Genomic DNA, 26,626 nt, shown 5'->3' with positions numbered 1-26,626 from the left:
AACCAGGATACCAGGAACACAGGGACAGGAACCAAGCAAAGCCTCAATACTAAGGCAAGGTCTGGTTCTCAGACCTAGTCTTAAATGCAGGAGCCAGGAGGTGGAGTCCCAGGAGGAGCCATGATAATATCCGGTCATGGCTCCTTTAAATCTTGCTTCAGCCGCGCGCGCGGCTCCTAGAGGACTGAGGGGGAGGATTCAGACCGCCGAGAAGCAGGCGGCCATGTGGAACCGCAGCAGCCCCCGCGAACACCCTAACAGGCCCTTCCTGCACCGCGGGAGCCTCCAGCGCTCCCGGTGAGTACCGCTAACGTGACCGCCGACCTGACTCTGGTCGCGGCCCGCCGCGGCCGGTGGCCATGACGCCTGGTCGCGGGGCGCCGTGGCCGGGGTTCTTAACAGTACCCCCTCCTTTAGGCCTCCCCCGAGAAGGCTTGGGTTTTCCAGGATGGGCAACATGAACGTTCATGAGAAGAGACTTATCCAGTATATTCTTAGCAGGCTCCCAAGAATTCTCCTCAGGTCCGAATCCTTCCCACAACAGAAGATACTCCCATGTTTTGCCTCTTTTCCGGACGTCCAGCACTTCGTGTACCTGGTAAATGGTCTCATCCTCAGCCCGAACTTGCGGTACGTCAGGAGATTTCCGGGAAGGCCAAGTGAGGACCACGGGCTTCAAAAGAGACACATGGAAGGAATTATGGATTCGCAACGTCGCTGGCAGGCGAAGCTGATAGGTCACGGGCCCCAGCTGTCGAAGCACCGGAAAGGGCCCAATGTAACGAGGAGCCAATCGCATGGAGGGAACTCGCAGGCGGATGTGCCGGGTGCTTAACCACACTTTCTCACCCGGACGGAATTGGGGTCCTGGCTGACACCGCTTATCGGCAAAGGTCTTTACAGAGAGGGCCGCTTTCCGAAGCATCTGTTGAGTATGGACCCATAGCCGTTTTAATTGAACTGCAGTGAGCTGGGCTGCCGGCGATGGGACCGGTAACGGCAAAGGCAGTGGAGGTCTGGGTTGTCTGCCAAAGACGATCTGAAAAGGAGAAGCCCCCGTAGAAACACAGGCATGAGAATTATGGGAAAATTCAGCCCAAGACAGAAGAGTCGCCCAATCATCTTGACGAGAATTGACGTATAATCGTAAAAACTGTTTCAATCCATGATTTGTACGTTCAGCCTGTCCATTGGCTTGTGGGTGAAAGGCGGTAGTAAAATCCAAAGCAATGTGAAATTTTTTACAGAGATTGCGTCAGTAATGAGCTGTAAACTGAGGACCCCGATCAGAAACAATATGTAGCGGGAGACCGTGAAATCTGAAGATATGCCGCATAAACAGTTGAGCCAAACAAGGAGCAGACGGGAGGGAGGGTAGTGGGATAAAGTGGGCCATTTTAGAAAACCGATCCACTACTACCCATATAACAGTGTTGCCCTCCGAGGGCGGAAGATCCACAATGAAATCTGTGGAGATGTGTGTCCATGGTTTCAAAGGCACTGGTAATGGTTGTAACAGTCCTTGTGTTTTCCCCGTGGGAATCTTATGTTGTGCACAAGTTGGACAGGAGACCACATATGCTTGTATGTCCTTGCACATTCCCGGCCACCAATAGTACTGCTGTAGAAGTGTCTGAGTCCGAGCTCGTCCAGGATGTCCTGCTAGCTGAGAGTCATGTCCCCAGGCCAACACTTTATTACGTAGTCTTTTGGGTACCACTGTTTTCCCAGGTGGGACTGTGAAAGTCGCAGCCAAGTTGATGCAGGCCGGATCTATAATATGTTGGATAGGTTCTTCCATATCCTCTGCCGAGAAGGATTGAGACAGGGCATCTGCCTTAATATTCTTGTTAGCAGGTCGATAACGCAGTTCGAAATTAAAACGTGTAAAGAACAATGCCCATCGAGCTTGGCGTGGGTTCAGACGTTGGGCCTGTTGAAGGTATACCAGGTTTTTATGGTCCGTGTAAACTGTGATACGGTGCTGAGCTCCCTCCAGCCACTGTCCCCATTCTTCAAATGCCAGTTTGATGGCAAGAAGTTCTTTGTCGCCGATGGAGTAATTCCATTCGGCTGACGAAAATTTCCTAGAGTAATATGAGCAAGGATGAGATGTTCCCGTAGTGTCATTCTGGCTTAGGATGGCCCCTACTCCTTCAGCGGAGGCATCCACTTCGACTACAAATGGGCGTCTGGGATCCGGATGCCGAAGTCATGGTTTCTTGAGGAATGAGCTCTTGAGCGCCCTAAATGCCTCCTCCGCTTCTGGAGGCCAAGTTTTAATATTAGCTCCTTTGCGTGTAAGAGCCGTGAGAGGTGCTGCTAATTTGGAGAAATTCAGAATAAAACTACGGTAGTAGTTAGCAAAGCCAAGGAAGTGTTGCAGCGCATGTAATCCGTTTGGTTGAGGCCATTCTTGGATACATTTTATTTTGGACGGATCCATCTGAAAGCCTTGTTTAGAAATTATATATCCCAAGAATGGTAAGGATTCTTGCTCAAAAATGCATTTTTCGAGCTTGGCATAGAAATGATTTTCTCTTAAACGTTGTAACACTAGGACGACATGTTGTCTATGCATCTGTAAATTCTGAGAGAAAATCAAAATGTCATCTAGATGGACTACAACACATACATATAGCAGATCCCTGAATATCTCATTAATGAAATGTTGAAATACTGCTGGAGCGTTAGTTAACCCAAATGGCATGACTAAATATTCATAATGTCCATCCCTGGTGTTAAATGCCGTCTTCCACTCGTCACCCTCTTGGATCTTGATGAGATTATACGCTCCTTGACGCCCGGTCGCGGGGCGCCATGGCCAGGGTTCTTAACACCCCCTACTTGGGGCTTCTCGGTGGATCAGTAAATACTTTTGAAGGAGCTTTCCACCCTTGTAATGGCTAGGATGGTCGAATTCTTCCTCCCAGGGCAACGAGGGAGTGGCTTCTATTCCAGATATTTCCTGATTCCAAAAAGAACAGGTGACCTCCATCCTATTCTGGACTTGTGGACCTTGTGGACCTTGTGGACCTTGAACAAATTCCTAAAACAGAGAAAGCTCAAAATGGTCTCTCTTGGCACCCTGATACCTCTTCTGTGGAGAGGGGACTGGCTATGCTTCTTCGATCTAAAGGACACCTACACCCACATCGAAATTTCCCATGCCCATAGGAAGTACCTGCGGTTTGTGGTAGGCAAGAACCACTTCCAGTATCGGGTGTTGCCATTTAGTCTGGTGTCTGCACCCTGCGTTTTCACCAAGTGCCTAGTGGTGGTGGGTGTTTACTTAAAGAGGCTACGGGTGCAGGTTTTTCCCTACCTGACTGACTGGCTCATCAAGAGTGCCACCCAGGAGAGAGCACTGCGGTCTCTGCACTCCACCATTCTGGTACTGGAGGCCGTGGGATTTCTGGTCAACTACCCAAAGTCTCAACTGGTCCCGTCACCGCAGTTGGACTTCATTGGGGCCAGGTTCGACACAGCACAGGCTCGGACGTTTTTACCGTGGGACCGTATGCTCACCTTAGTGGCCTTGGCGGGAACAATCTCTCAAAATCGCCAAGTTTCAGCGCACCATATGCTGCAGCTGTTAGGACACATGGCAGCGACCGTCCATGTCACTCCCTTCGCTTATTTGCACAGGGCTCAGTGGGCCCTCTTATCCCAGTGGCGCTAGGCCACCCAGGACCTTCGAGTGTGCATCCGAGTTACTCAACTGCTCCGGATCTCCTTGGCATGGTGGGAGATCCTATCCAACTTGGAGATAGGGGTATCCTTCCAGACCTCCTCTGCTCAAGTTGTGCTCACCAGAGATGCCTCCCACCTCGGGTGGGGTGCCCATGTAGAGGGCCTCCATGTCCAAGGTCAGTGGTCCACTCAGGAAACACAGCATCAGATAAACTTCCTGGAGCTCCGGGTGATCTGATACGTGCTTTGGACATTTCAGGATTACCTAGCCAACAAGGTAGTCCTCATCCTGACCGACAACCAGGTGGCAAGGTGGTACCTCAACAAACAGGGAGGCATGAGATCGTTCCTCCTGTGCCAGGAGGTGGTCCAGATCTGCTCGTGGGCTCTGTCCCAAGGCATCCTGCTCCATGCCATGTACCTTCAAGGGACGGAGAAAGTAGTGGCGGATTGCCTAAGTCCCCACAAATGGTCCTTGAAGCAGGAGGTTGTGGATTGGATCTTCCATCTTTGGAGAACCCCGGACGTGGATCTGTTCACCTCCCTCTGCAACAAAAAGGTAACTCGATTCTTCTCCATGATTGAAGAGAATGGCGAGCCAGCATCGGATGCCTTTGCACATCATTGGGGCAGGGGCCTCCTGTATGCATATCCTCTGCTTCCACTAGTGTCGAAGACCCTCCTGAAGCTCCAGCAGGACCAGGGGATCATGATCCTATTGCTCCTTATTGGCCAAGGCAGATCTGGTTCCTGCTCCTGCAATATCTCGCCTTGAGAGAGCTGATCAGTCTGGGGACTTCCCCAGACCTTATCACACAGGATCCAGGCAGGCTGCGTCATCCCAACCCCTGAGCCTTATCCCTCATGGTGTGGATGTTGAAAGGCTGATTTTACAGCCCTTGGACTTCTCAGATGGCGGTGTACCACGGGCCTTGATGGAGTCCAGGAGGCCATCTACTAGGAAGTCTTATGGCCTAAAGTGGAAGAGGTTCTCCACTTGGTGTGAGAGTCATAGTTTAGACCCGTTCTCTTGCTCCACCCCTAAGCTGCTGGACTACCTGCTACACCTCTCGGAGTCAGGGTGCATCTTAGTGCTACTGGGCTTACCACCAGGAAGTGGATCATGCGCCCGTCTCTGTACACCCTATCATGAGGCACTTCATGCAGGGTCTGCTTCAACTGAAGCCTCCCCTGAGGCCCCCTGCAGTGTCCTGGGACCTCAACGTAGTCCTGGCCCAACTTATGAAGGCTCCTTTCGAGCCTCTGCACTCCTGTGATCTAAAGTTCTTGACCTGGAAGGTCGTCTTCCTAGTGGTGGTCACCTTGGTGTGCAGAGTCAGCAAACTTCAAGCTTTGGTGTCTTACCCACCTTACACGAAGTTCTTTCATGTTAGGGTGGTTCTGCGTACACATCCTAAGTTCTTGCCAAAGATGGTAATGGATTTCCATCTGAACCAGTCCATCGTCTTACCCACCTTTTTTCCAAAGCTTCATTTGCACCAAGGCAAAAGGGATCTCCACAGCCTGGATTGCAAGAGAGCCTTAGCCTTTTACCTGGATTAGATGGCAGATCATAGGCAATCCATGCAACTCTTTCTCTCTTTTGATAGAAACCGATTGGGAGTTGCGGTAGCCAAGCAGACCTTGTACAACCAGCTGGCGGATTGTAATCCCTTTCTGCTATATGCAGGTGGGACTGATGCTGGGGAGCCATGTCAAGGCTCACTCTATTCGATTTATGGCAGCTTCGGTGGCCAACTTACGAGTGGTCCCTGTGGACGAGATCTGAAAGGCTGAGACATGGAGCTCCCTCCACACCTTTGCCTTGCATTACTGCCTGGATAGGACAGCCAACACGATAGCAATTTTAACCAGTCTGTCCTCCGAAATCTCTTTCAGATGTAAAACCCAACTCTTCCTGCCCCAAGCCCATTGTTCGGGTTCAGGCTATCTCCCTGTGTTACCAATAGCACCTCAGTTGTTGTGCCCATTGGCACCTGGTTAGGGTTTCAGGAACAGCCTGTAGCTAGGCATTCACCCATTAGTGAGGGCTACCATCCTGCTTGTCCTAGAAGAAGGCAGAGTTGCTTACCTGTAACAGGTGTTCTCCTAGGACAGCAGGATGTTAGTCCTCAGGAAACCCACCCGCCACCCTGCAAAGTTCGGTTTTCTCCTAGTTTTATTTTATTTTTTCGAAATTCTACAGGGTGGCCCATGGAAAAGTAGCCCGCCTCCAATACCAGTGCATTAGAGGCAGGCTAGGTTTCCATAGGCTACCCTGTATATTACGAGACTGAAGAGGGACCCCGCATAGATTACGTGGTTAGAGGCATGCTGGGCATGCTCAGTGTGCCAGTTAAAGTTTCTAGAAACTTTAACAAACGTTTTCCGAGCTGGGCTTCATCTGATGATGTTACCTACTTGAGAGGACTAATATCCTGCTGTCCTAGGAAAACACCTGTTACAGGTAAGCAACTCTGCTTTCCCCATGCAGCATGGCTAATTCATCCTACTATCTACGGAAAACACAGTTTACAGTAAGCAAACCTGCTTTTACATGTGTAAAACCCATTTTTAAACATGTACATTTTTTTGAAAATCAAGCCCTTTATTTGCTGTTTAGTTTCTGTGTGTGTGTGTTTGGTAGGTGGAACAAGGATTTTCACATAGATAAACAGCTGAATTAGCCATGCTGTATGGATATTTCCTCCATGCCACTAGGTGGCAGAGCTCTCAAAGTCTAGTAAAATGTTTTAGCTAGGAGCTCCCTCCCTCATGTATAGAGATAGGATTACCTCAGGCACCTCAGTCTGATTTTTTTCCGCACAACAGAGTGTGCGGAGCTCTCTACTTTTCCTCTCTTCAACTAAAAAAAAAAAAGAAAAGAAGAAGAGTAAGGAATTAAAACTATCCATATTCATCTGATTTAAAAAAAAAAAAAAAAAAAAGATGAAAAATAAAATTTCTTTTCTTCAGCAGCCTGCCCTTACAAGATCTTCCTTAACATCTCGGGGCACCCCCTCCCCCTCTCAGAACTTCTACCTCGACTAATCTCCTTGGACCTCCCGGTGTACCCGAGCTAGTACCAAGTGGAGACTGGGGGAGGGGTGAGATTGCAGTAGGCTGAGTAGCGGTGGTTTGATCTTACACAAGACGGCCCTACTGAATGGATGGCGCCAAACCTGACACGCCTAACCAATGACGTCGATGCCACAGCAGTACTTATACCAACCGCTGATTACAGTGGCTGCCACGTCGATGCGAGCGCCCCCATGGATGCCGGATCGCCATACCTTTGATGCGGGCGCCACAGCGTCGATGTGACTGCTGAAGCATGGGCGGGGGCGCCAAAGTGTGGGCGCAGGCACCAGTCAGCCTTAATGTTGATACGGGCGCTGCAGCTCCGGAGCGTTGACGTGGGCACCGTGAGGTCGACATGAGCACCGACATGCACAGGAAGAGACCTGGTGCTGGAGCGTCCAGTGGGCGCCGGTGCAACAAAGGAGTCAACACAGACGTCGAAGCGGCGATACACCGACACACCGCGCCGATGCATCGACGCAGGTGCCGACTTGTCGATGCGGCAGCCAGAGCTCCGACTTGTTGATGCGGCAGTCGGCGCATCGACGCGGCTGCTGTGCGCCGACGCACTGATGTGACCATCAGCAAGCCACCGCATCGAAGCGAGCGCCGGCGCACCAGCATATCAGGTTCGGCCGCGACATCAATAACTACGACCCATGGCCTCGCCACCAGTTAGGGCATTCCAGCCCATCCACAATTTAAAGTGGCACTACTCAGACCAGGATATCGGCACGCCGGGACATCAGCGGAACCGATGTGTACCAAGAACGCTGGGTTAGTAGCGCAGGCAGCAGGTACACCAGACCATCGGCGCCGATGACAAGCGCACAGGCATTGTTGTGCCCGCCAGCCATCTGACAACATTGTATCAGCAATCCGTCACTGCTACAAAACCAGCTCTTCCAACCAGCACAAAAAAAACAAAACAAAACCGAAAACAAAACCAAAACACCGTCAAGAACCGTCATATTAGAGCCGAGTTCATTTTCAGGGGTTCTCCCTCCTGACAAGTCAGCAAAGGTCATTCAAGGTTTAGCATGACGACTAGTAAGTCTACTTCTCTGTGGAGGGGGCTGAGTGACAACTGGAGTTTGATTTTTTGGTTCCTCCTGGACTGATAATCCTGCCAGAATTCCTGAGAAACTCCCTTCTGGGTTCCCAACATTGTCATATCAACTGGACGTACAAATGAAAGATTTGTCTTTCTGTACTACCATTTAAGTTACACAGTTCAGTCGGCAATGCAAATGTCTGGTAAATGCAGAATCCATTCCATCTTACCGCTAAAAGAAAAAAGGGAGCATTTCATATTAATGGCTCACAACCCGCATGCAAACCACCAGCTTGCATTGCGCATCCCTTTGCTAATCTATGGACTCTAAACACCACATTCCAACAAATCTTGCCTCAACACCTTAACCTTGAGGGTAGGTGGAGGCACTTCCTGAACTTCGTCCGAAGGTTTTTAAGTCTCTTTTAAGACTTCAGCAGCTACCTTGGCAGTCAGACGCCTTCCAGGTAGTCCACTTATTTTATCATGTGACCTTTTTCAGCGATGCGGTCACGAGGCTTGAAAAACAGGAAACGACAGTTCATTTTCCTAACATCTCCTCAACATCCATATCTATCACGCTGTCAACATTCAGCCTTGAACCTCTACCGAGGATCATAAAAAAAAACAAACGGAAAAAAGGGGAAAATCACCCCTCAAGCCTTATTCCTATTGTAAGCCTCCATCTTACCAACCATAGAGACAACGGGCTAATCAACTACACGCATCATATCAGCATGTTAGGACGCCTCGCCAGCTGCGGCATCTGGGATAAAGTTTTGTCCACTTATTTCCCAGTATGACAATCACTTTCTCTTGCATTAATGGGTCTTACCTTAAAAAAAAAAAAAATACAATCAAATATAACAACAGAAAGAATTCTCTCCAATCCATTCCTCAGTCCTTCATCACGGGAGATCGCACTGTTTTTTTTGTAACAGGCATCAGCTTGAACATTGAAGCACCCAGTTCATGGTGTCACCTATGGTTTTTTTATATAGGCGATCAACCATTCCACCCATCAAACTTGTCCATTCGGCCTTCCTTCTTCCCCCACGATTTCACCAAATACTAGACGAGGGTACTGTGGCACCATTCGTCATCAGAGGGAGATATATATATTTGTAAATTTGTAAAACATACATTTGTTTGTAATCATAAATAAATTTTTATAGGATTAAAAATAGCCATATCCTTTGAAATATTTTATTACATGTTACAACAGTGCTTTATATCCTAACAAGAATTTGTTGGGAAATTTGTTGGTATATAAGCCTTAGCACTAGGGGAGACATTATTGCCAAATAATTTTTTGGTTTGCTATATATATATATATATATATATATATATATTGTGATGTAGTGCAGCGCTGCCGGGGGCAGGAACAGACAAGATACCATAAGGCAGCAGGTAATACTAGAGCCAGACAGCAGGGGGCACAGGTGAAGATGAGAAAAACTACAAATCCCAGGTTCCCAGAACCACCACCTGACCTGTGGGGAGAGCCTGGAGGCGAGCAGGTGGCAGACTTAGAGACTAATGAGTCAGACACAGGTGAACCTATGGAGCTAGAGGAAGAGGGCGTGCCTACATGGTGGCAATGGCCAGAAAAAGCCAGGGCCAGGAGCCAGGAGGGAGAGGAGATGGAGGTAGGTTCTGGGGGAGAGGAATCCTCCAGCTCGCACATGGAAACAGAGTAGCCTGAAAGGGGAAAGGTATAACTTATACCTTAGGGGAAGTTGGGGCGAAGGCCTCTAAGGAGCAGGGTGTGTTTGCTGTTCGAATAGAGACGTTTTGGGATTTGGGAGGTAACTCTGCTATAGCACAGGTTGTAAAGGAGCCTGAGGGCTTGGGCGGGGGCAGGGTCATTTGTTCGGGCCTTGAGCTACCGAGGACTGGCAGAGCTGGATGGGGGAGGTGGCAGAGCGAATGTAATACACCCATCTATTGCTTTTTAAACTGCTGTGAAGGAACTATCTTTCTCTGTGTTATCTTTGGGGATTGGGGGCTGTTTTACCCCCAACTCCGTATGAGGAGAACCTAGAAGCCCAGCAAAGCCAGGACCTGCGGGGACCCGAACCCAGGGAGTTACGTGCGGCTGGCAGACTCCAGGGATATCTGGGACTCGCGGAAGGCCTAAACCAGACGCAGAAGCACGGCACCCAGGGCAGCAGTGGCGGTGAGCCTTCACAATATATATATATATATATATATATATATATATATATATATATATATATTCCCTAGCTGAACGATTACCATCTCATACCGTCCAGCGGACATCTTAGCATTCGATTCTGGCCTAGACGATCTAGGACTTCTAATCCACTAATCAAAAAAAAACCCTCTGCATTGGAGCTTATTCCATCTGAAATTCATGGAAGCCCACAGTCGCAACATTCACGACAGGTTTTCCTATCTTATCCGAGAGCATTAGCCCTCTTCACAGGGTCTATAATTCTGCTCACGATACTTCAAGGACAGAGCGCCAAGACATGTCTTTTTCTGCCAGGTTCTTGTGGCCTGGATTGGCCATTGTTGGAAACTGGATGCTGGACTTGATGGACCCTTGGTCTGACCCAGTATGACATGTTCAGACATCTACGTAGTTCCGCATACGCATCTACATATGTGCCAACATTAATTTGGCCTCAGACACAGCTGGACTCCTTTTTTCTCCATACTTTTGGCCACTCACATAACTTGGCCAGCAAAAAAAAAAGGGAAACCCCACAATTGTGGGCTACTCCGTTTGCATATGACAGGCTCACCCCTGCATTCCCTGCACTATCACCATAGCGTCTGAAAGACTTACAGACACTAGCTCTATGGACTTCATAGGAAGGTACACTGCACATAAACCTTCAAGAACTCACAGAGGTTAGACATCCCTTTCTAACCTCCAACATTCCATATGAAAGAGAAATAGTTCCTGACGGAATCCAACTCCAATGTTCTCTGTCAACAAAACAGACAGTCCAGTTCATAAAACCTTTATGAAGAGACAGTTCGGATACTACATCATCCTCACCGAGTATCCATCTCATTTCCATTAACTCATTTGCCGGAATTCACAATTCCACAGCACACACACTCAATATCATTTCTCACTCCCATAAAATGGGAACTCAATACAAAGGTGACTCCAGAAATATTCTCACTGAGACATCGCACTACAGTGGATCTCTTGCAACACTGTCCAACAGAAGAATGGAGAGCCTTTGTTCATTCTCTGATCTCATATCTCCTCGATTGGTCACAATGCAGATTTATGCATTCCCTACATCACCAATCATCTCTTGGAAATTCCAGAGCTGGATTTACGACCATACGGATCTGCCATAATCGCGGATCTGAAAAAAAACAAACAAATAAGAGGATCTTTTCCTCATCGCCCAGCAGAGCCATGCCGTCCATGGTACAGTTATCTACGACGGCTTTCGATCCACAATCCAGTTCTCCTGGGCGCCAGCTCACAGCTTCTCTAACACAAGGGAGCATCCTCTTTTCCCTGCACCTTATGGCAGGGAGCTTGATGAACTAGCTTATCATCATTTTCTCCTATCCTCAGGGAAACTATACATCACATTTAAGTACCAGAACAGTTATCCCGCTCCACTTTTGGATATTCATCAACAGATGTAATCCCCTTGACTTCACCACCTGGCCGACTGCTGTCCCACCTCCATCTACATTATAATAGGGACATTGCGACTCCTTGCCAAAGTTCCTATCTGCACCATAACAGTTTATCATCTTCCTAACTGAAGAGCCTATTTCTGTTCCTTGGTATCCAGATTCCTGTAGGGCATACTGCACCTACAATAAAAAAAAAACCCCACCGATACTGTGGAACATTTTTATGCTTCTTGAATGCATAATGCCTTTCATCCTTTGCACCTCTGGGCACTGGTCACCTTAGATACCTCTCATGGAAGGTGTTTTTTTCCTACTCGCTTTGACTTCTGAAAAGCCACCAAGTGGTTTGCAAGCATTGCTTCACTACCCTCTGTCTCTTCCATTCGCATTGGCAAGATAATCTTCCACACTTGTCAGACATTTCCACTAGCGATAAGCTCCTGTTTTCTACTTTGACCAGGCTATTTCCTTTGTCCATGTTCCACCAAAAATTCTTCCACATAGAAATAAGACAAAGGTTACATACTTTTGGTATGTTGGCATAATATAAAAGGCACACTCTATCACCCAGTCGACCCTCACAGCTCTTTCTTTCGTCAATCCAGATGACTATGGGCGTCCAGTGTCTTCAACACCTTATCCACAAGGATATTTAATTATATCCATTTTACCTATAATACTAAGTCACACACACTATCTGCGACCTTAGGGATGCCTCACGTGCTTACAGTGGTGATCTCGATTGCTTCTCTCTCCATCAAGTACCTTTTATGGACATCTGGAAAGCAGCGACATAGTTATTGCTATACATTTCACATCCCACCAGTATTTACATACTCAGGCGCTGGACGTTTCTTTTGCAACGGACTATCCTACAGAAGTGCAAAGATCCAAAAACAAATACAGCCTTCATAGGAAATGTCCGCCACTATTATCGCATTGAGCAAAAATAAATAAATAAATATATTTTAAATGACACATAAAACCTGCTCAGTACTTCAGCTGGGGATTCCCATACAGCATGGCTAATTCAGTTGCTTATCTACATGAAAAGAGCAAGTTTGCTTACCGTAAATGGTGTTTTCCATAGATAGCAGATGAATTAGCCATGCTGACCCGCCTGCCTCCCCAGACAGTTCTAGCATACCTACCTTGCTTTGATACTGACTGAGGTGCCTGAGATAATCCTGTCTCTATACAGGAGGGAGGGAGCTCCTAGCTAAAATATTTTACTAGACTTTGAGAGCTCCGCCACCTAGTGGCACGGAGGACGTACCCATACAGCATGGCTAATTCATCTGCTATCTACAGAAAACACCATTTACGGTAAGCAAACTTGCTCTTCTGTCCTTCTCTCTCTAGCATCTGACTTTATATTCTACCTTTGGAATCTTTGTTAGTTGCAGTACTTTTTATTTGACCAACAAAAACATGGAAATAGAAATTTACAGTAGATAAGGACTGCAAGACAAATCATGTCTGTTTCTGATGTAACATCACTGAACCTACCCAATCTCAGGCTTTTTCCTTACTTCCTCACATCCAAGGATCCTCTGTGCTTATCCCATGCTTTCTTGAATTATGTTACTGTTTGGCTTCCAGCACCTCACTGGGAGATTATGCTATGTATCTACCATCCTTTCTGAGAAGAAATATTTCCTCATGTTATTTCCAAGCCTACCCCCTTGTTATTTCGTATCATGAGTTTTGTTCTAGAACTTCTTTTCCATTAGAAAATGCCTACTTTTGTGCACTGTTTATGTCTTTGAAGTATTTGGTTACCTCATTCATATCCCCCCTCTCTCTTCACTATTCTAGGGTATACATATTTAAATCCTTTAGTTTCATGGTCCAGGTACTTGTTACATAGAGGGTGTTTTAGTGTGCCCTTGGGCCACAGCCTGACCCCAGACGGATCCAGGACCAAACCGAGGGTTGGCGACGTGTCCCAGGATGGCAGAGACATGGTCTTACCCTCTGCCGGGCCTGCAAGCTCCTAGCGCCAACAACAGGATGATGTTGATAGGTGAACGGTCCTCTGACCGTTCCAAGCCCTTTCGGACCTGCTGCTTGGATTGGCATGGAGCAGCAGGCCGGCCTGAGGATGAGGGCAGATGGAGGCCTTGACACGAAGACATGACACCAAGGCTGTAGTGAAGACCTGACACCAAGGCTATTGAAGAAATGCACCAAGGCTGTTGAAGACATGACACCAAGGCTGATGCAACGGCATCAGAGATGATACAAGGAACTTGGAGAAGTCCAGATGAGACAAGAAGCTGGGAAGGAAGACTTTGGCACTGTCTCTCAGGGTGCCCTACTCAGCCCACCTTCACGGGCGGACCCAATGGGCTGGTCGCGGACCACCCTGTCCCACTGCGCACCCTACACAGCCCGAGGGGGCTGGTCATGGACCACAAGGAGAGCGGGACAAGCGCAGGAGAGGATCCAGTCAAGGTGGGACTTCGACGACGAAGCCGATGTCATCCGAAGCACCACAAAGACTGGCAGCACAGGACAACTCAGGAACACAGAACACCAGTCCACTGCCGGCATCTCCCAAGATGGAGAAGTGTCACCTGGAGATCCACGGCCGGCAGAACAGAAGGCTCCAGAGCTCAAGCGAAGAACATCAAGGGACCTGGAACATCAGGAAGCAGACATCAATGACAGGACACCTGGACAGGGATCTCAGGCAATGAAGACATGACGAGACGAGACGACTAGACAAGGATTTCCACAAAGAAGACAAAGGACTTGTCTGAGTGCTGGCAGGCAGGAGCCTCCAGGGCTGAAGACACTCCGATGCAAGGCCAGGACGTAGTGCAAAGACAGCCCTTTTATAGGGCTGCTACAGGAAATAGTCACTAGGTGGGGCCCAGGGCATATCCGGCCGTGGGCCCTTTAAATGTTGTAGAGAGGCGCGGCTGCGCGCCTAGAGCAGGAAACAGGAACTGTGCAGGACCGTGGACAGCGGTCCTGCACCGATGACGACGCGCAGAAGCAGGGCTGGGCCTAGAGACAGGCCCCGAAGACGGCAGCGGCTCCAGCCGCTGCAGGAAGCCCTGAGGGCGGCTCCAGCCACCAATCCAGCCTGGGGCTTGCGGCCTCCAGCCGCGAAGATGGTGAAGATGTTGGCGGCGGCTCCGTGCCACATGATGGCGAAAGTCCGTGGCTCCGGCTGCGGTGAAGAGCAGGCAAGACGGGGCGGCCTCCGGGCCGCAAGGGGAAGCAGACCCCGGCTCCGGCCACGTAGGAAGGCCCGACTTTGGCGGTTCCATGCCACGTCGGGCAGCAAGCATGGGAAGAGAGGTGAGTGCCTGCTCGCGGGGGGACCCGCGGGCAGCATTCATAACAGTACTGCACCATTCTCTAGACTGCCTCTACTCTGCATAAATATTTTTGTAATTATGGTCTCCAGAATTGCATATAGTTTTTTGAGGGGTGAATTTGCAAAAGAACTGCATTAAATCTTAATGGTTGAATTCTTGGCCACTCTTCGAGCTTTGTAGATCACTTTTATTTTCTGTTTCATCTGAAGTATCCATCCTATTGATGATTTTTGTATCATCTGCAAAGAGACAAACCTCTGTTACCAATTCTTTTAAAATATCACTTGTTAATGAGCTTTCAATACCACTTGATCCTTCTTCAGATGTCATCTCTTCTGTTGCACCAATAAAAGTTATTACAGCTTACTAACGTTTTGCAGGACTAGTATGGCTCGTAGCACTATATACTAGGGATGTGAATCGTGTGATCGATCGTCTTAACGATTGATTTTGGCTGGGGGGGGCGGGGGGAATCTGATCGTCTTAGTTTTTTAGGTTAAAAAATCGTTTTATCGGGGGAGGGCAGGAAAACCGGCCCACCAAAACAACCCTAAAACCCACCCCGACCCTTTAAAATAAATCCTCCACCCTCCCGAACCCCCCAAAATGTTTTAAATTACCTGGGGTCAAGTGGGGGGGGGGGGGGGGTCCTGGCGCGATCTCCCGCTCTCTGGCCATGGCTGCATTAAGAGAAATGGCGCCGGTGGCCCTTTGCCCTTACCATATGACAGGGCAAAGGTAGCGCCGGCGCCATTTTGGTTCCTGTGACCAGACGTCACGAGTGCAGGAGATCGCTCCCGGACCCCCGCTGGACCCCCAGGGACTTTTGGCCAGCTTGGGGGGGCCTCCTGACCCCCACAAGACTTGCCAAAAGTCCAGCGGGGGTCCGGGAGCGACATTCTGCACTCGGGCCGTATTGCCAATATTCAAAATGGCACCGGCGCTACCTTTGCCCTGTCATATGGTAAGATACCCAATCCTGGCAATTTATTCTAATATCACAAACCAACTAACGACTAACACATATATTGTGACATCAATATAATTTCAATAATCTTTATTAGTGAAAATATAAAACACACTCACAAATTACCCATAATACCCCACACAATAGATATTGTATTTCAATAAAACATCATACCATATTCAAACATCACCCATACAACACCTATCACACATCCATTACACATTCAACCTCTCATAAAAACCATTTCTCAATTTCTAAACAGTCAAATTAAACATTAAATACAAATCTTTTCATTACACAACATCAAATGTAGATACAATGCACTTTTTTAAGCAGAAAGAGTTATATTGCACATTAATCCTTGCGTTACAAGAACGTCAATCCTCTTGATCTTTTTGTTCTCTCTCTTGTTCTCTCTCTACATGTTTCGCCTTCCTTCAGGCTTCTTCAGGAGAGCTTTCAAACAATCTCCCACTGCTCATGTATCCAACATCTATTTAAAGGGTTCTTCTGCACGTCCCACAGAACTTGCCCAGACGTACAGATCAGCACATCCCCGATTTTTATCAAAGCGTGTCAATTTTTCAAAAGCATTGAAAACACAACCCTTCGAATATTTCTGAACTTCTTTATCTTGGGCAAAAAAACGCCGTCACCTCATCTCAGAAAAAACGCCACCATCGAGTGAATCAACGGAATTCACTCGATTGATTCACTCGATGGCGGCGTTTTTTCTGAGATGAGGTGACGGCGTTTTTTTGCCCAAGATAAAGAAGTTCAGAAATATTCGAAGGGTTGTGTTTTCAATGCTTTTGAAAAATTGACACGCTTTGATAAAAATCGGGGATGTGCTGATCTGTATGTCTGGGCAAGTTGTGTGGGACGTGCAGAAGAACCCTTTAAATAGATGTTGGATACATGAGCAGTGGGAGATTGTTTGAAAGCTCTCCTGAAGAAGCCTGAAGGAAGGCGAAACATGTAGAGAGAGAACAAGAGAGAGAACAAAAAGATCAAGAGGATTGACGTTCTTGTAACGCAAGGATTAATGTGCAATATAACTCTTTCTGCTTAAAAAAGTGTATTGTATCTACATTTGATGTTGTGTAATGAAAAGATTTGTATTTAATGTTTAATTTGACTGTTTAGAAATTGAGAAATGGTTTTTATGAGAGGTTGAATGTGTAATGTATGTGTGATAGGTGTTGTATGGGTGATGTTTGAATATGGTATGATGTTTTATTGAAATACAATATCTATTGTGTGGGGTATTATGGGTAATTTGTGAGTGTGTTTTATATTTTCACTAATAAAGATTATTGAAATTATATTGATGTCACAATATATGTGTTAGCTGTCATATGGTAAGGGCAAAGGGCCACCGGCGCCATTACTATTAACGCAGCCGTGGCCCAAGAGTGGGAGATTGCGCCGGGACCCCCCTACTGGACCCCAGGTAATTTAAAACGTTTTGGGGGGGTTCGGGAGGGTGGGGGATTTCTTTTAAAGGGTCGGGGTGGGTTTTAGGGTTGTTTTGGTGTGCCGGTTTTCCCGCCCTCCCCCGATTTACGATTTTTGACGATAAATCGGGAGAATTGTTATTGTATCGCGGCTCTAATGATTTTTGACGATTTAAAATATATCTGACGATTGTTTTAAATAGTCAAAAAATGATTCACATCCCTACTATATACTATATGCTCCAACTTTAAAAGGTTTTAACAGCTCTTTTTTTGTTGGCACTTTCTTTCCAGGCCCAGCATGGTGTCTCTGCAGGAGTCTCCACCCTCTCTTCAGTCCTGCATAACTTGCATTGTTGCCTATTCCAAAGGGTTTCTCTGCTCTGCTGGATTGGGAACTGTGGTTATGTTTGAGAAAATAGAAGAGAAAGACTTTTACAAAAAAAGCCGTGAAATCTGGGTATGTAAGCCATGGTAGACTGAAAATAAAGGTTTTCTTCTAGCTAGAGAAGGATAATAGATGTGTGAGAGAGTCTATAGGAAACTCCTCAGACTACCTTAAGGGACCAGGCACAGTTGTCTTGCCTGGTCCTTCTTAAGATCTATACTCACATGGAATCCTGGGTGAAAGGAGGAGCCCCTCACCAGAGTATAAGAACTCAGGGCCTAGAAGGTTAGACAGGCCCCGGGGAGCAGGCAGGAACCCAGTTTATGCAAAGACCTACTATGTTTAATGTCTATGTGCTACCTGAACTTAAGGTGTCCTGCATTCTTCGTTTTTTCTTTTCACTGTAAATAAATTGCACATAAAGGAAACAGCCAGAATCTGCCTCCGTATTCCTCTTGGCTGTTTCCGAAGCTGCTATCGCCCAAGTTGCCACACGATGGAAAATCAAGATTTTATTCTTTAAACATACAGAGGTTGATATTAGAGATGTGAATCGGAACCGGAATCGGTTTGGTTCTGGTTCCGATTCAAATCGTGCATTTTTTTTCGTCCGGCCCGATCAGGGTTTTTTTTTAAATCAGCTGCGCCCGATCCGATAAACAAAAAACCCACCCCGACCCTTTAAAACCACTCCCTTAGCCTCCACCACGGTACGTAATCTCACTGGTTCTGTGAGCAGAGTTACTTCACCAGGTAAGGGCTCCCCATGGATAGAAGACAAAAGTAGTGGAGACGTCATGGTAGTGGTGGGGATCCGCAAATGTTCCACTAGACGTTTCAAAATGAAATTTCCCCCTGCCCCAGAATCCACTAAGGCAAGTGTCTGATATTCTAGAGGTCCGCAGATTAAAGATACAGGAAGAAAGAGTGGAGGAGAGGGTGCAGTTAGACCTAAGAAGAGTCTTCCCACAGGACTTAAGTCTGCCAGTTTCCCGGACATATAGGGCATGTTTGTACAGCATGATCAGCTTGTCCACAATACATGCATAGTCCCAACCTCTTCCGCGTTCTTCTCTCTTTAGAAGTTAAATGACTGCGGCCTAATTGCATTGGTTCTTCTTCGCCAGCAACAGGACCTGAGGGCATAGGCCTGGGTATAGACTTGACTCGAGTCTCTCCCTGAAGTGGTCTTCTGGGACTCTTGGCCTCTTGAACCTTGTCATGAAGTTGGTGATCAATCCTTGTTGCCAACTTCATTAGTTCAGCTAATGTCTCAGGCATCTCTCGAACCGCCAGCTCATCTTTTAGCCGGGAGTTCAGGCCTTCAAAGAAGAGGGTCTTCAGGCATCTAGGGTCCCAATGTAATTCTGACGCCAACATCTTGAATTTTATGGCGAAGTCTGGTAAAGGTTTATTACCTTGTTTGAGATGAACCAACATAGAGCCTGCTGTTGTGTACCGGGCAGGGTCATCGAATACTGATCTGAACAGTTCAAGGAACCCGGAAAGATCATTCAGGATAGGGTCATTGCGCTCCCACAACAGAGAGGCCCAAGCCAACGCTCTTCCATCCATATAAGACAGGATATAAGTGGTCTTGGCATAAGCTGTAGGAAAATGATTAGGTTGCAGAGAAAAGTGCATGCAACATTGATTGATAAATCCTCTACATTTCCAAACTTCACCTGAGAAGCGTGTTGGAGCAGATAGAGGTACACTAGTCTTGACCATCACTTCTGGCGGTGTAACTTCTTTACCTGTGGTGGTCGGTGTATTCAGCTGTGCGTGCAACTGGTTAAAGGCAGTAGTCAAGTTATCCAGCAAGTTCTGTTGTTCAGAGATTCGCTGGGCCAGGCCTGGAATGGCCTGCAATGCGGTGAGCTGAGCCGAATCCATGGAGTTAGCAATCTGTTATGGTTTTGAGGTGTTGGAGTGGATTTTTGGGTACTGCGGTGATGGCCACTCCCATGGGGAGGAGCCCCGTGAGGAACCGCAGTACTAGGCTAGACTCGAGACACGCAAACACAGAGATTTGTCTTTTATTATACAGCTGGATGATACCACCAGAGGTGGCAGTAGTGAGGTGATCCAGTAGTAGCAGTCCAGGGGCCCTCGGCAGAGGAGACCCGTCTCACAATGGTAGATGGGCCCCAAAGAAGATTAAGTATCTAGGTGTCTATATTAGCAATAATTTATCTGAATTGTTTCAGATCAATTATCTCCCCCTTATACGGAGAATATTTGGGGACTTAGGTGGTCGGCACTGTACTTTTCCTGGTTCGGCAGGATAGCATCGGTCAAGATGAATGTCCTTCTGAGACCTAGGTTATCTCTTTCAAGCCCTGCCAATAATTGTCCCGCCGATTGCTCTCAAGTGATGGCAACAGAGAATCTCCTCCTATATATGGAGAATTCGGCCACCTCAGATATCTCAAGTAGTATTATACAGGCACAAACTAAGGGGTGGACTGGGAGTTCCCAATTTTAGTTGGTACTATGCTGCAGCTCAAATGAGGGCTATTTTTGACTGGAATAGGATCGGAGAGCAGAAACAGTGGGTAACCTTAGAACAATGTTTAATTGGGAGAATGCCACTCCGTTCGTTATTGTGGCAACCCCGACAGTCATGGTTCCCGATACGGAACATTCCATTGGCAACCTAAACTACTTTGCAGGTGTGGGAATTATGGAAAGCGAGGCTGGTGGGAAACAGGAGATATTTTTATAGTTCCTATATATATGCTAATAATAGGTTTCCCCCTGGCAGACAGAACAAAGCCTTCATCCAGTGGGAATGTTTAGACGCAACCCCTGTTTTTTTACACAAGGTGGGCTTTTAAAATTTACTTGTTACTATTTGTCTCTTATGTATTGCTCTTAGGGCTGGATTTTCTAAGATCACACGGCTTTCTGAATTCCGCGATAATGGGGGGCAGGGGGGCGAAAGCCGGCAGCGATCACACCACTGCGGTGTTATCGCTGCCGGCTTTTGCACCCAATAGCGCCACCGTGAAAGGTGGCGCTATTGGGCGCGCTACTGGCGGTGATAACGGGTCTTACCTTATTGCCGCCAACAAAGTTTCCGCCGCGTCCGCCCCGACGTCACCCCGACTCCTCCTCTTCCAGACCCGATACCGCCCTGACTCCTCCCCTATCCCTTTTCACGTGCGATATCGATAGAAAATGACCCCCTAAGTCTATTAGTTTGTGATTTGTGATTAAATGTTTTTATTATATCTGTTTCATTTTATTTAGTTAGTTAGTTAGTTATTTATTTATTTATTTATTTATTTAGGGCTTTTTTATACCAACACTCATGATACCAATCATATCGTATCGGTTTACAATAAACAGCGGTGCAATAACATTAATATCAACGTGAACAATAGGCGAAGAGTGAAAAAGTGAATAAAAGTTACAATAAAACAGGGGCATTTGAACTGGGAGGAGGAAAAGCCAGAGTCATGACTAACATAGAAATAAATATCTAGTCTCAGAAATAAATAATATCAAGTCATATACTTAGGACTATAATAATCACTTGTACTCAGGACTGAATATAATCAAATATATAAATAATATCCTATACTCAGGGCTGTAGAATATCAAATGTTCCTGACTAAATAGTATTAGTTCATAAAACTCAGGACTGATTAATATAACGTCAGAAGCCATGACAGGGATGGGGAACGTCGACTGGTGGACCAAGGCGAGTTATTGCGGTTGGGGTGGACATAGAACAGGGAAGGCTTGTCGAAATAGCCAAGTCTTGAGTTTCTTTTTGAATGTCTGCGTGCAAGGTTCTTGTCTAAGGTCTGGGGGCATGGTATTCCAGATGGTTGGCGCTGCTGTCAAGAAGGCTCGATCTTTGGTGGATGAGAGGTGTGTGAATTTGGCTGGTGGGATGTGTAGCGAATCTTTGTATGCTTCTCTGATGGGTCTGGAAGAGAAGTGTAGCGTGAGTGGGTAGTGTAAATCGATGGGTGTTCTGTTGTAAATAGCTTTATGGATGATGGTGAGGCACTTGTGTAGTATTCTGAAATTTACTGGGAGCCAATGAAGGTTTTTCAGGATAGGTGTGATGTGGTCTCTTCTGTTGGAGTTTGTTAAAATTCTGGCGGCCGAATTCTGTAGCATCTGGAGCGGTTTGGTGGAGGAAGCGGGAAGGCCTAGCAGAATGGAATTGCAGTAATCTAATTTGGAGAATATAATGGCCTGGAGTACTGATCTGAAGTCTTGAAAATATAGTAGCGGTTTGAGTCTTTTTAGTACCTGAAGTTTGTAGAAGCAGTCTTTGGTTGTGTGTCTTTGGATGAACTTTTTTAGATTTAGCTGGTTGTCAATTATAACTCCGAGGTCTTTTGCTTGGTTGACCAGGGTGTTGGTGTGACTTGAATGTAGGTTATTTTTGTGGTTGAGAGATATAAGGAGCATTTCTGTCTTGGACGTGTTGAGCTCAAGGTTTAAGGTAGTAAGGAGGTCGTTGATAACTTGGAGGCAGTTGTCCCAGAATTTCAGTGTTTTTGTGAGGGATTCGGTTATAGGGATCAGAATTTGGACATCGTCAGCGTAAAGATAGTGTTTGAGTTTAAGATTCGTAAGCAGCTGGCAAAGGAGGAGAAGGTATAAGTTGAATAGTGTAGGAGACAGAGAGGAGCCCTGTGGAACACCTCTTGTGGTGTTGATGAGAGGAGATTCCTTATTGTTGATCTTTACTTTGTAGCCTCTGTTCGTGAGAAAGGAGTCGAACCATTTGAAGGCCGTACCTGTTATCCCGATGTCCGAAAGTCGTTTAAGGAGAGTGGAATGATTCACCGTGTCGAATGCTGCCGAGATGTCGAGGAGTATTAGCAGGAAGGAGTGCCCGGAGTCCATACCCATGATGAGATGATCTGTGAGGGAGATGAGGAGGGATTCGGTGCTTAGAGCTTTGCGAAATTCATATTGCGATGAATGGAGAATGTTGTGATCTTCCAAATATTCTGATAATTGGGTGCTGACTATTTTTTCTATGATCTTTGCTAGAAAAGGTAGGTTGGAAATAGGTCGGAAGTTGTTGGGTTCTCTAGGATCTAGATTTGCTTTCTTAAGGAGGGGTTTGAGGGTGGCAATTTTTAGGACTGGTTTTACAAAACCAGTCCAAAAATAATAATAAAATGCTCCTTTTTTTTAAAACCTTATACCTGAAGATTTTTTGACTGTCATACTGGTGAATCACCTTCTTTGCTTTTTGTTTTATCATCGGTCACACAATGTCAAATTTCTTTATACGTTTTTTTTGTTATGCAAGTAAAAAGGTCAATACAGTCATTTGAGATTGCTTGTGCAAAGTCCATGTTTGACAGCTGTTGCATTTATTGTTATGTTGATAATCCCACTGGATGAAAACCCGACGTGCATGTTTTGAATCACCAAAATCTGTGGCGGGGTATCACTTGCTTATTTCTTCAAAATTGTGGGCACTTGGAAAGGACTGTCATTTCCTGATGCAAATTTTGGTTTTCAAAAAAAGGAGCACTTTATTATTATTTTTTGAGTGGCTGTCCAGGATTTATAAGACACAGTTTATTTACATCATTTTACTGTACATCACTTTGATTACTTGTAAAAAAAAAAAAAAGATTTATTAAATCAGTAAGCCTAATCCTACTTTGTACATTATTGTGTCTCGAGCATAAGATTGTTTAATTTATACTCTTTTTATTGCATAAAAAAGACTGCTTTCAATTAAACAAGGCTATCATGTTAGGAGCTTGTATTCCTCATTATTATGCTTGTAGTTAATAAACATTTTCTCAGCACTGTAGGTATTCATTTAGTCACATACGCACCTGCCTCCCCAGTAAGAGTTGTTCTCCTTCTCCTTTTCTCCTTTTCTCTTTCACAACTGTCAGCTTTGCTAGCCATGAACTGAAAAGCTGTAGGGCTATGCGTGCCTGGGAAATGCTGCATACAGACATTTTTTTTAGATTTTCTAGAAAACACTTGGAATTACTCCACTCAGTCCAAGTGAGGGATCATGTGACCTAGATGTGTGACTGTTTGACTTGCTATCATCGCAGTATACCTATTACATGTGAGCATTTTGCTGCCTACTCTGAAAAGTTATTTGGGATTGTTTTGCCACACAGATTCCTCAAGACCAACATAGCTCTGACCCAGCTCAGTCAGATCAGCAAGAGATTGTCTCCATGTGCCTGAGTCCCTCTGAGGAAATTCTGATAATTAGCACTAATAAGAGCCAACTTTATAGTATCACCCTGTCATCAGCTGAGATGAGTAAGGTGGGTTTTTCTTTCTTCCTGTCTCATTCTTCATCTTGTATTACAGCACAATGTCTGTCCTGTCAGAGACATCAATGAGCTGGGCAGTAGCCCACTACTTCCTCTTCACTTGTCAGCCACATCAGAAACACATCCCCTATCCCATACTCTGGGTCTCCAGTGACAACCCTCCTACCCCTACTTTTTCATCTCACCCAGCTTATCACCTTTCCCATCAAAGGCATTAGTGAACTCCTCTCTGTAGCTCAGCACCTCTCCCACTTTTCCCAGGCTGCCATCTACCATTCTTTCTTTTACTTCAGGAAATCTCATAGATTATTTTATATCTTTCCTCTTTAGGGAGAAGAAGCTCATTTTGAATATTTGACTCACTCTTTACATTCGGCGTCCATCACTGGCTTGGACACATGCATTCGCAAACCTCTTATTGCCACCTGTTCCTTGGATCGCTCTATTCGTATTTGGAACTATGAGACCAAGTAAAGACTTTTATTTTCTGCTGTCTAGTGATTATATTCAACAGGAATCGAGCCTGAAAGGCTGCTAATCTGTTGAAGAGATTTGTAATAGAACCTTTGTGACTCCAGAAGGAGAGAAGCATCATGAGCCTAGGTGAAAGCAGATAGAATGGGAACTCCAGGAGGCTGGGGGAGAAGAGAGAGTAAGAGCATCCAAACCAAGGGTGGGGAGAGTGGGGTGAAGCATTAAGTGTCATAACTCTTGGAAAGAAGAGTCTTGGGGATGGAGTTGTACATCTTTGGCATCAATAATAATGGTCAGAGATACAGATTCCTGAAAACACCACGATTTTGTCCCTCTGATGTGATACAATGGGCCTGATTTCCAAAAGCATTTATATGTTTAAAACTGAGTTTAACATGTGCCAATGCACTGTACCCATGTAAGTGGGCTTTTTAAAATTGTTAAAATATATGCTATTGAATTGTCAATAGGCTTTACCCGCATTAAGTGCACTAAACACAGGCAAATGGCTTTTGAAAATTGCTATGAGAGTATGTTACATTTACATGCAGACGTACCTGAATGTATGGTTCCTCTTATACCCTAGAGCTGGGTCTCATACTTAGTGTCTGTTCTGTTTGTGATGTGAGTCTGTCCCTCAAAGATAGGAGGCTTTACTCTTATGTTTGAATATGCAGGTAGCATAAAACTTGGATTATGGAATTCAGGGACACCTAGACTAACTTTCAAACGGGCCCATAGGTGCACATATACACGTGTATATGGCGCAGAGCCAGATGCATGGCAATTTTATATCCTGCATGCATATATATGTGTATGTTATAAAATAGCCCTGGCGCGTGTATGTGTGCTCGTAATTTTAATCTTGTGTGCACACAGCAGCATAACTCAATTTTGGGATGTGCAAGTGTGGGAATTTTATAGCAGGCGTGCGTCCAGTCCATGACCAGTTCACCATTTCATCCACCAGTTTGTCCAGTCTAGAACTAAGTCCTCCACACACCCCTGGCACTTTAGCCTGCATTGTCTCCCAGTTAACCCAGACTCCTCAAACACTTCATAGATGCCTGGAAATAGTTTTATAAAGAATTTTACCTGCTCCATTGCAGAAGTAACTTTGCGCTGAAATATACCTGGGTGTGCACCTAGGCACATAGCTATTTGCGTGCATCTCTTGGCTCCTCCCCAAAACACCCATGTCCCGACCACATTGCACCCCTTTTTTTCCTGATGCAAGATATTCGCGCATCGCTATTTGTGTGCGCATGTGGGCAGTATAAAATCGGGTGGACATGCGCATTTGCTAGATGCACATCTATCTCCTGATTTTGCATGTGCCCTGTTTTTAAAATTCACTTTTTAGTGTGGGAGTGACTAGAGAAGCAAAGACGGTAACTTTTAAAGCGGCACATAGGTACACATGTGCGCATGTTCATCAGCCTGCATCCACGTATATGCTTGCAATTTTACGTAGATGTGTGTGCAAATGCCACTTCTACTGTGTAAGTGGGATTATAAAGGGCATGCACCAACGCCATTACCAATTTTCCCAGTTCGCCCCATTAAGGGATAGGACTTCCAAACCTCCCTAGTTTAATAGCCTCCTTTCTTTCCTGTGAGCCCCGACCTTTAAAACCCTGCTGATCTGCCTAGATTTTTTGTTTTACGACTTAGATGCCATCTATAACAGAAGTAAAGTTACGCAGCAGGGGACCCCCGCACGCGCCTGTTCCTGTAAGTATTTATCGTTAATTTCAAGTTAAAAACAGGAACACCCGTGCCCTGCCCAGACCAGGCCCACCCTTGCCCCTTTTTAAAGTTTTTTCATTTGTGCACGCAGTGGCAAATATGTGCGCATCTGGGCAATTTTTAAAATCCTCTTGGCACGCACTGGCCTGACTTATGCTCATATCTCACAATTTTGGAAGGCACCAGGCTTTTAAAATTCACCCTACAGATTGTGGTCTGCACAACATTTCCCCCATGATAAAAAAATGATAGTATGTTCTAAATCAGTGGTTCTCAACCGGTGTGTCGCCACACTTCCCGGTCCCCTGCTGACCCAGCTGCTCCCCGGTCCTCCTCCACCCGGGCTTTAAATTCTGAAAGCCTGGGCAGAACGCGGCAGGAGAGCTGGAGTCAGTGGCACCGGCATGCTCTCTTCTTCCCGCGGCCCGGAAGAGGAAGTGGTGAGCAGCGAGTGCGTGCGCGGGAAGAAGAGACCCTGCTAGTGCAGGTAGCGTCAGCC

General features: G+C 46.3%; 1 protein-coding gene across 3 annotated transcripts in view; it reads left to right on the top strand.

Annotated features, from left to right (window-relative positions):
- Positions 1–26,626, top strand: part of CFAP57 (cilia and flagella associated protein 57) — a 169,779-nt gene that overhangs the window by 31,986 nt on the left and 111,167 nt on the right. For 2 of the 3 annotated variants that reach the window (XM_029618441.1, XM_029618443.1), the window contains 3 exons: positions 17,518–17,683; positions 23,743–23,895; positions 24,235–24,374. In XM_029618441.1, the coding sequence (XP_029474301.1) occupies positions 17,518–17,683; positions 23,743–23,895; positions 24,235–24,374 (459 nt within the window). The remainder of the gene's footprint in view (positions 1–17,517; positions 17,684–23,742; positions 23,896–24,234; positions 24,375–26,626) is intronic. The other variant, XM_029618442.1, reaches the window with a different exon arrangement.

Source organism: Rhinatrema bivittatum, chromosome 10, assembly GCF_901001135.1.
Source record: "Rhinatrema bivittatum chromosome 10, aRhiBiv1.1, whole genome shotgun sequence".
NCBI classification, from domain to species: domain Eukaryota; kingdom Metazoa; phylum Chordata; class Amphibia; order Gymnophiona; family Rhinatrematidae; genus Rhinatrema; species Rhinatrema bivittatum.
The sequence above is the reverse complement of the archived record's forward strand: the minus strand, read 5'-3'. Positions and strand labels throughout refer to the sequence as shown.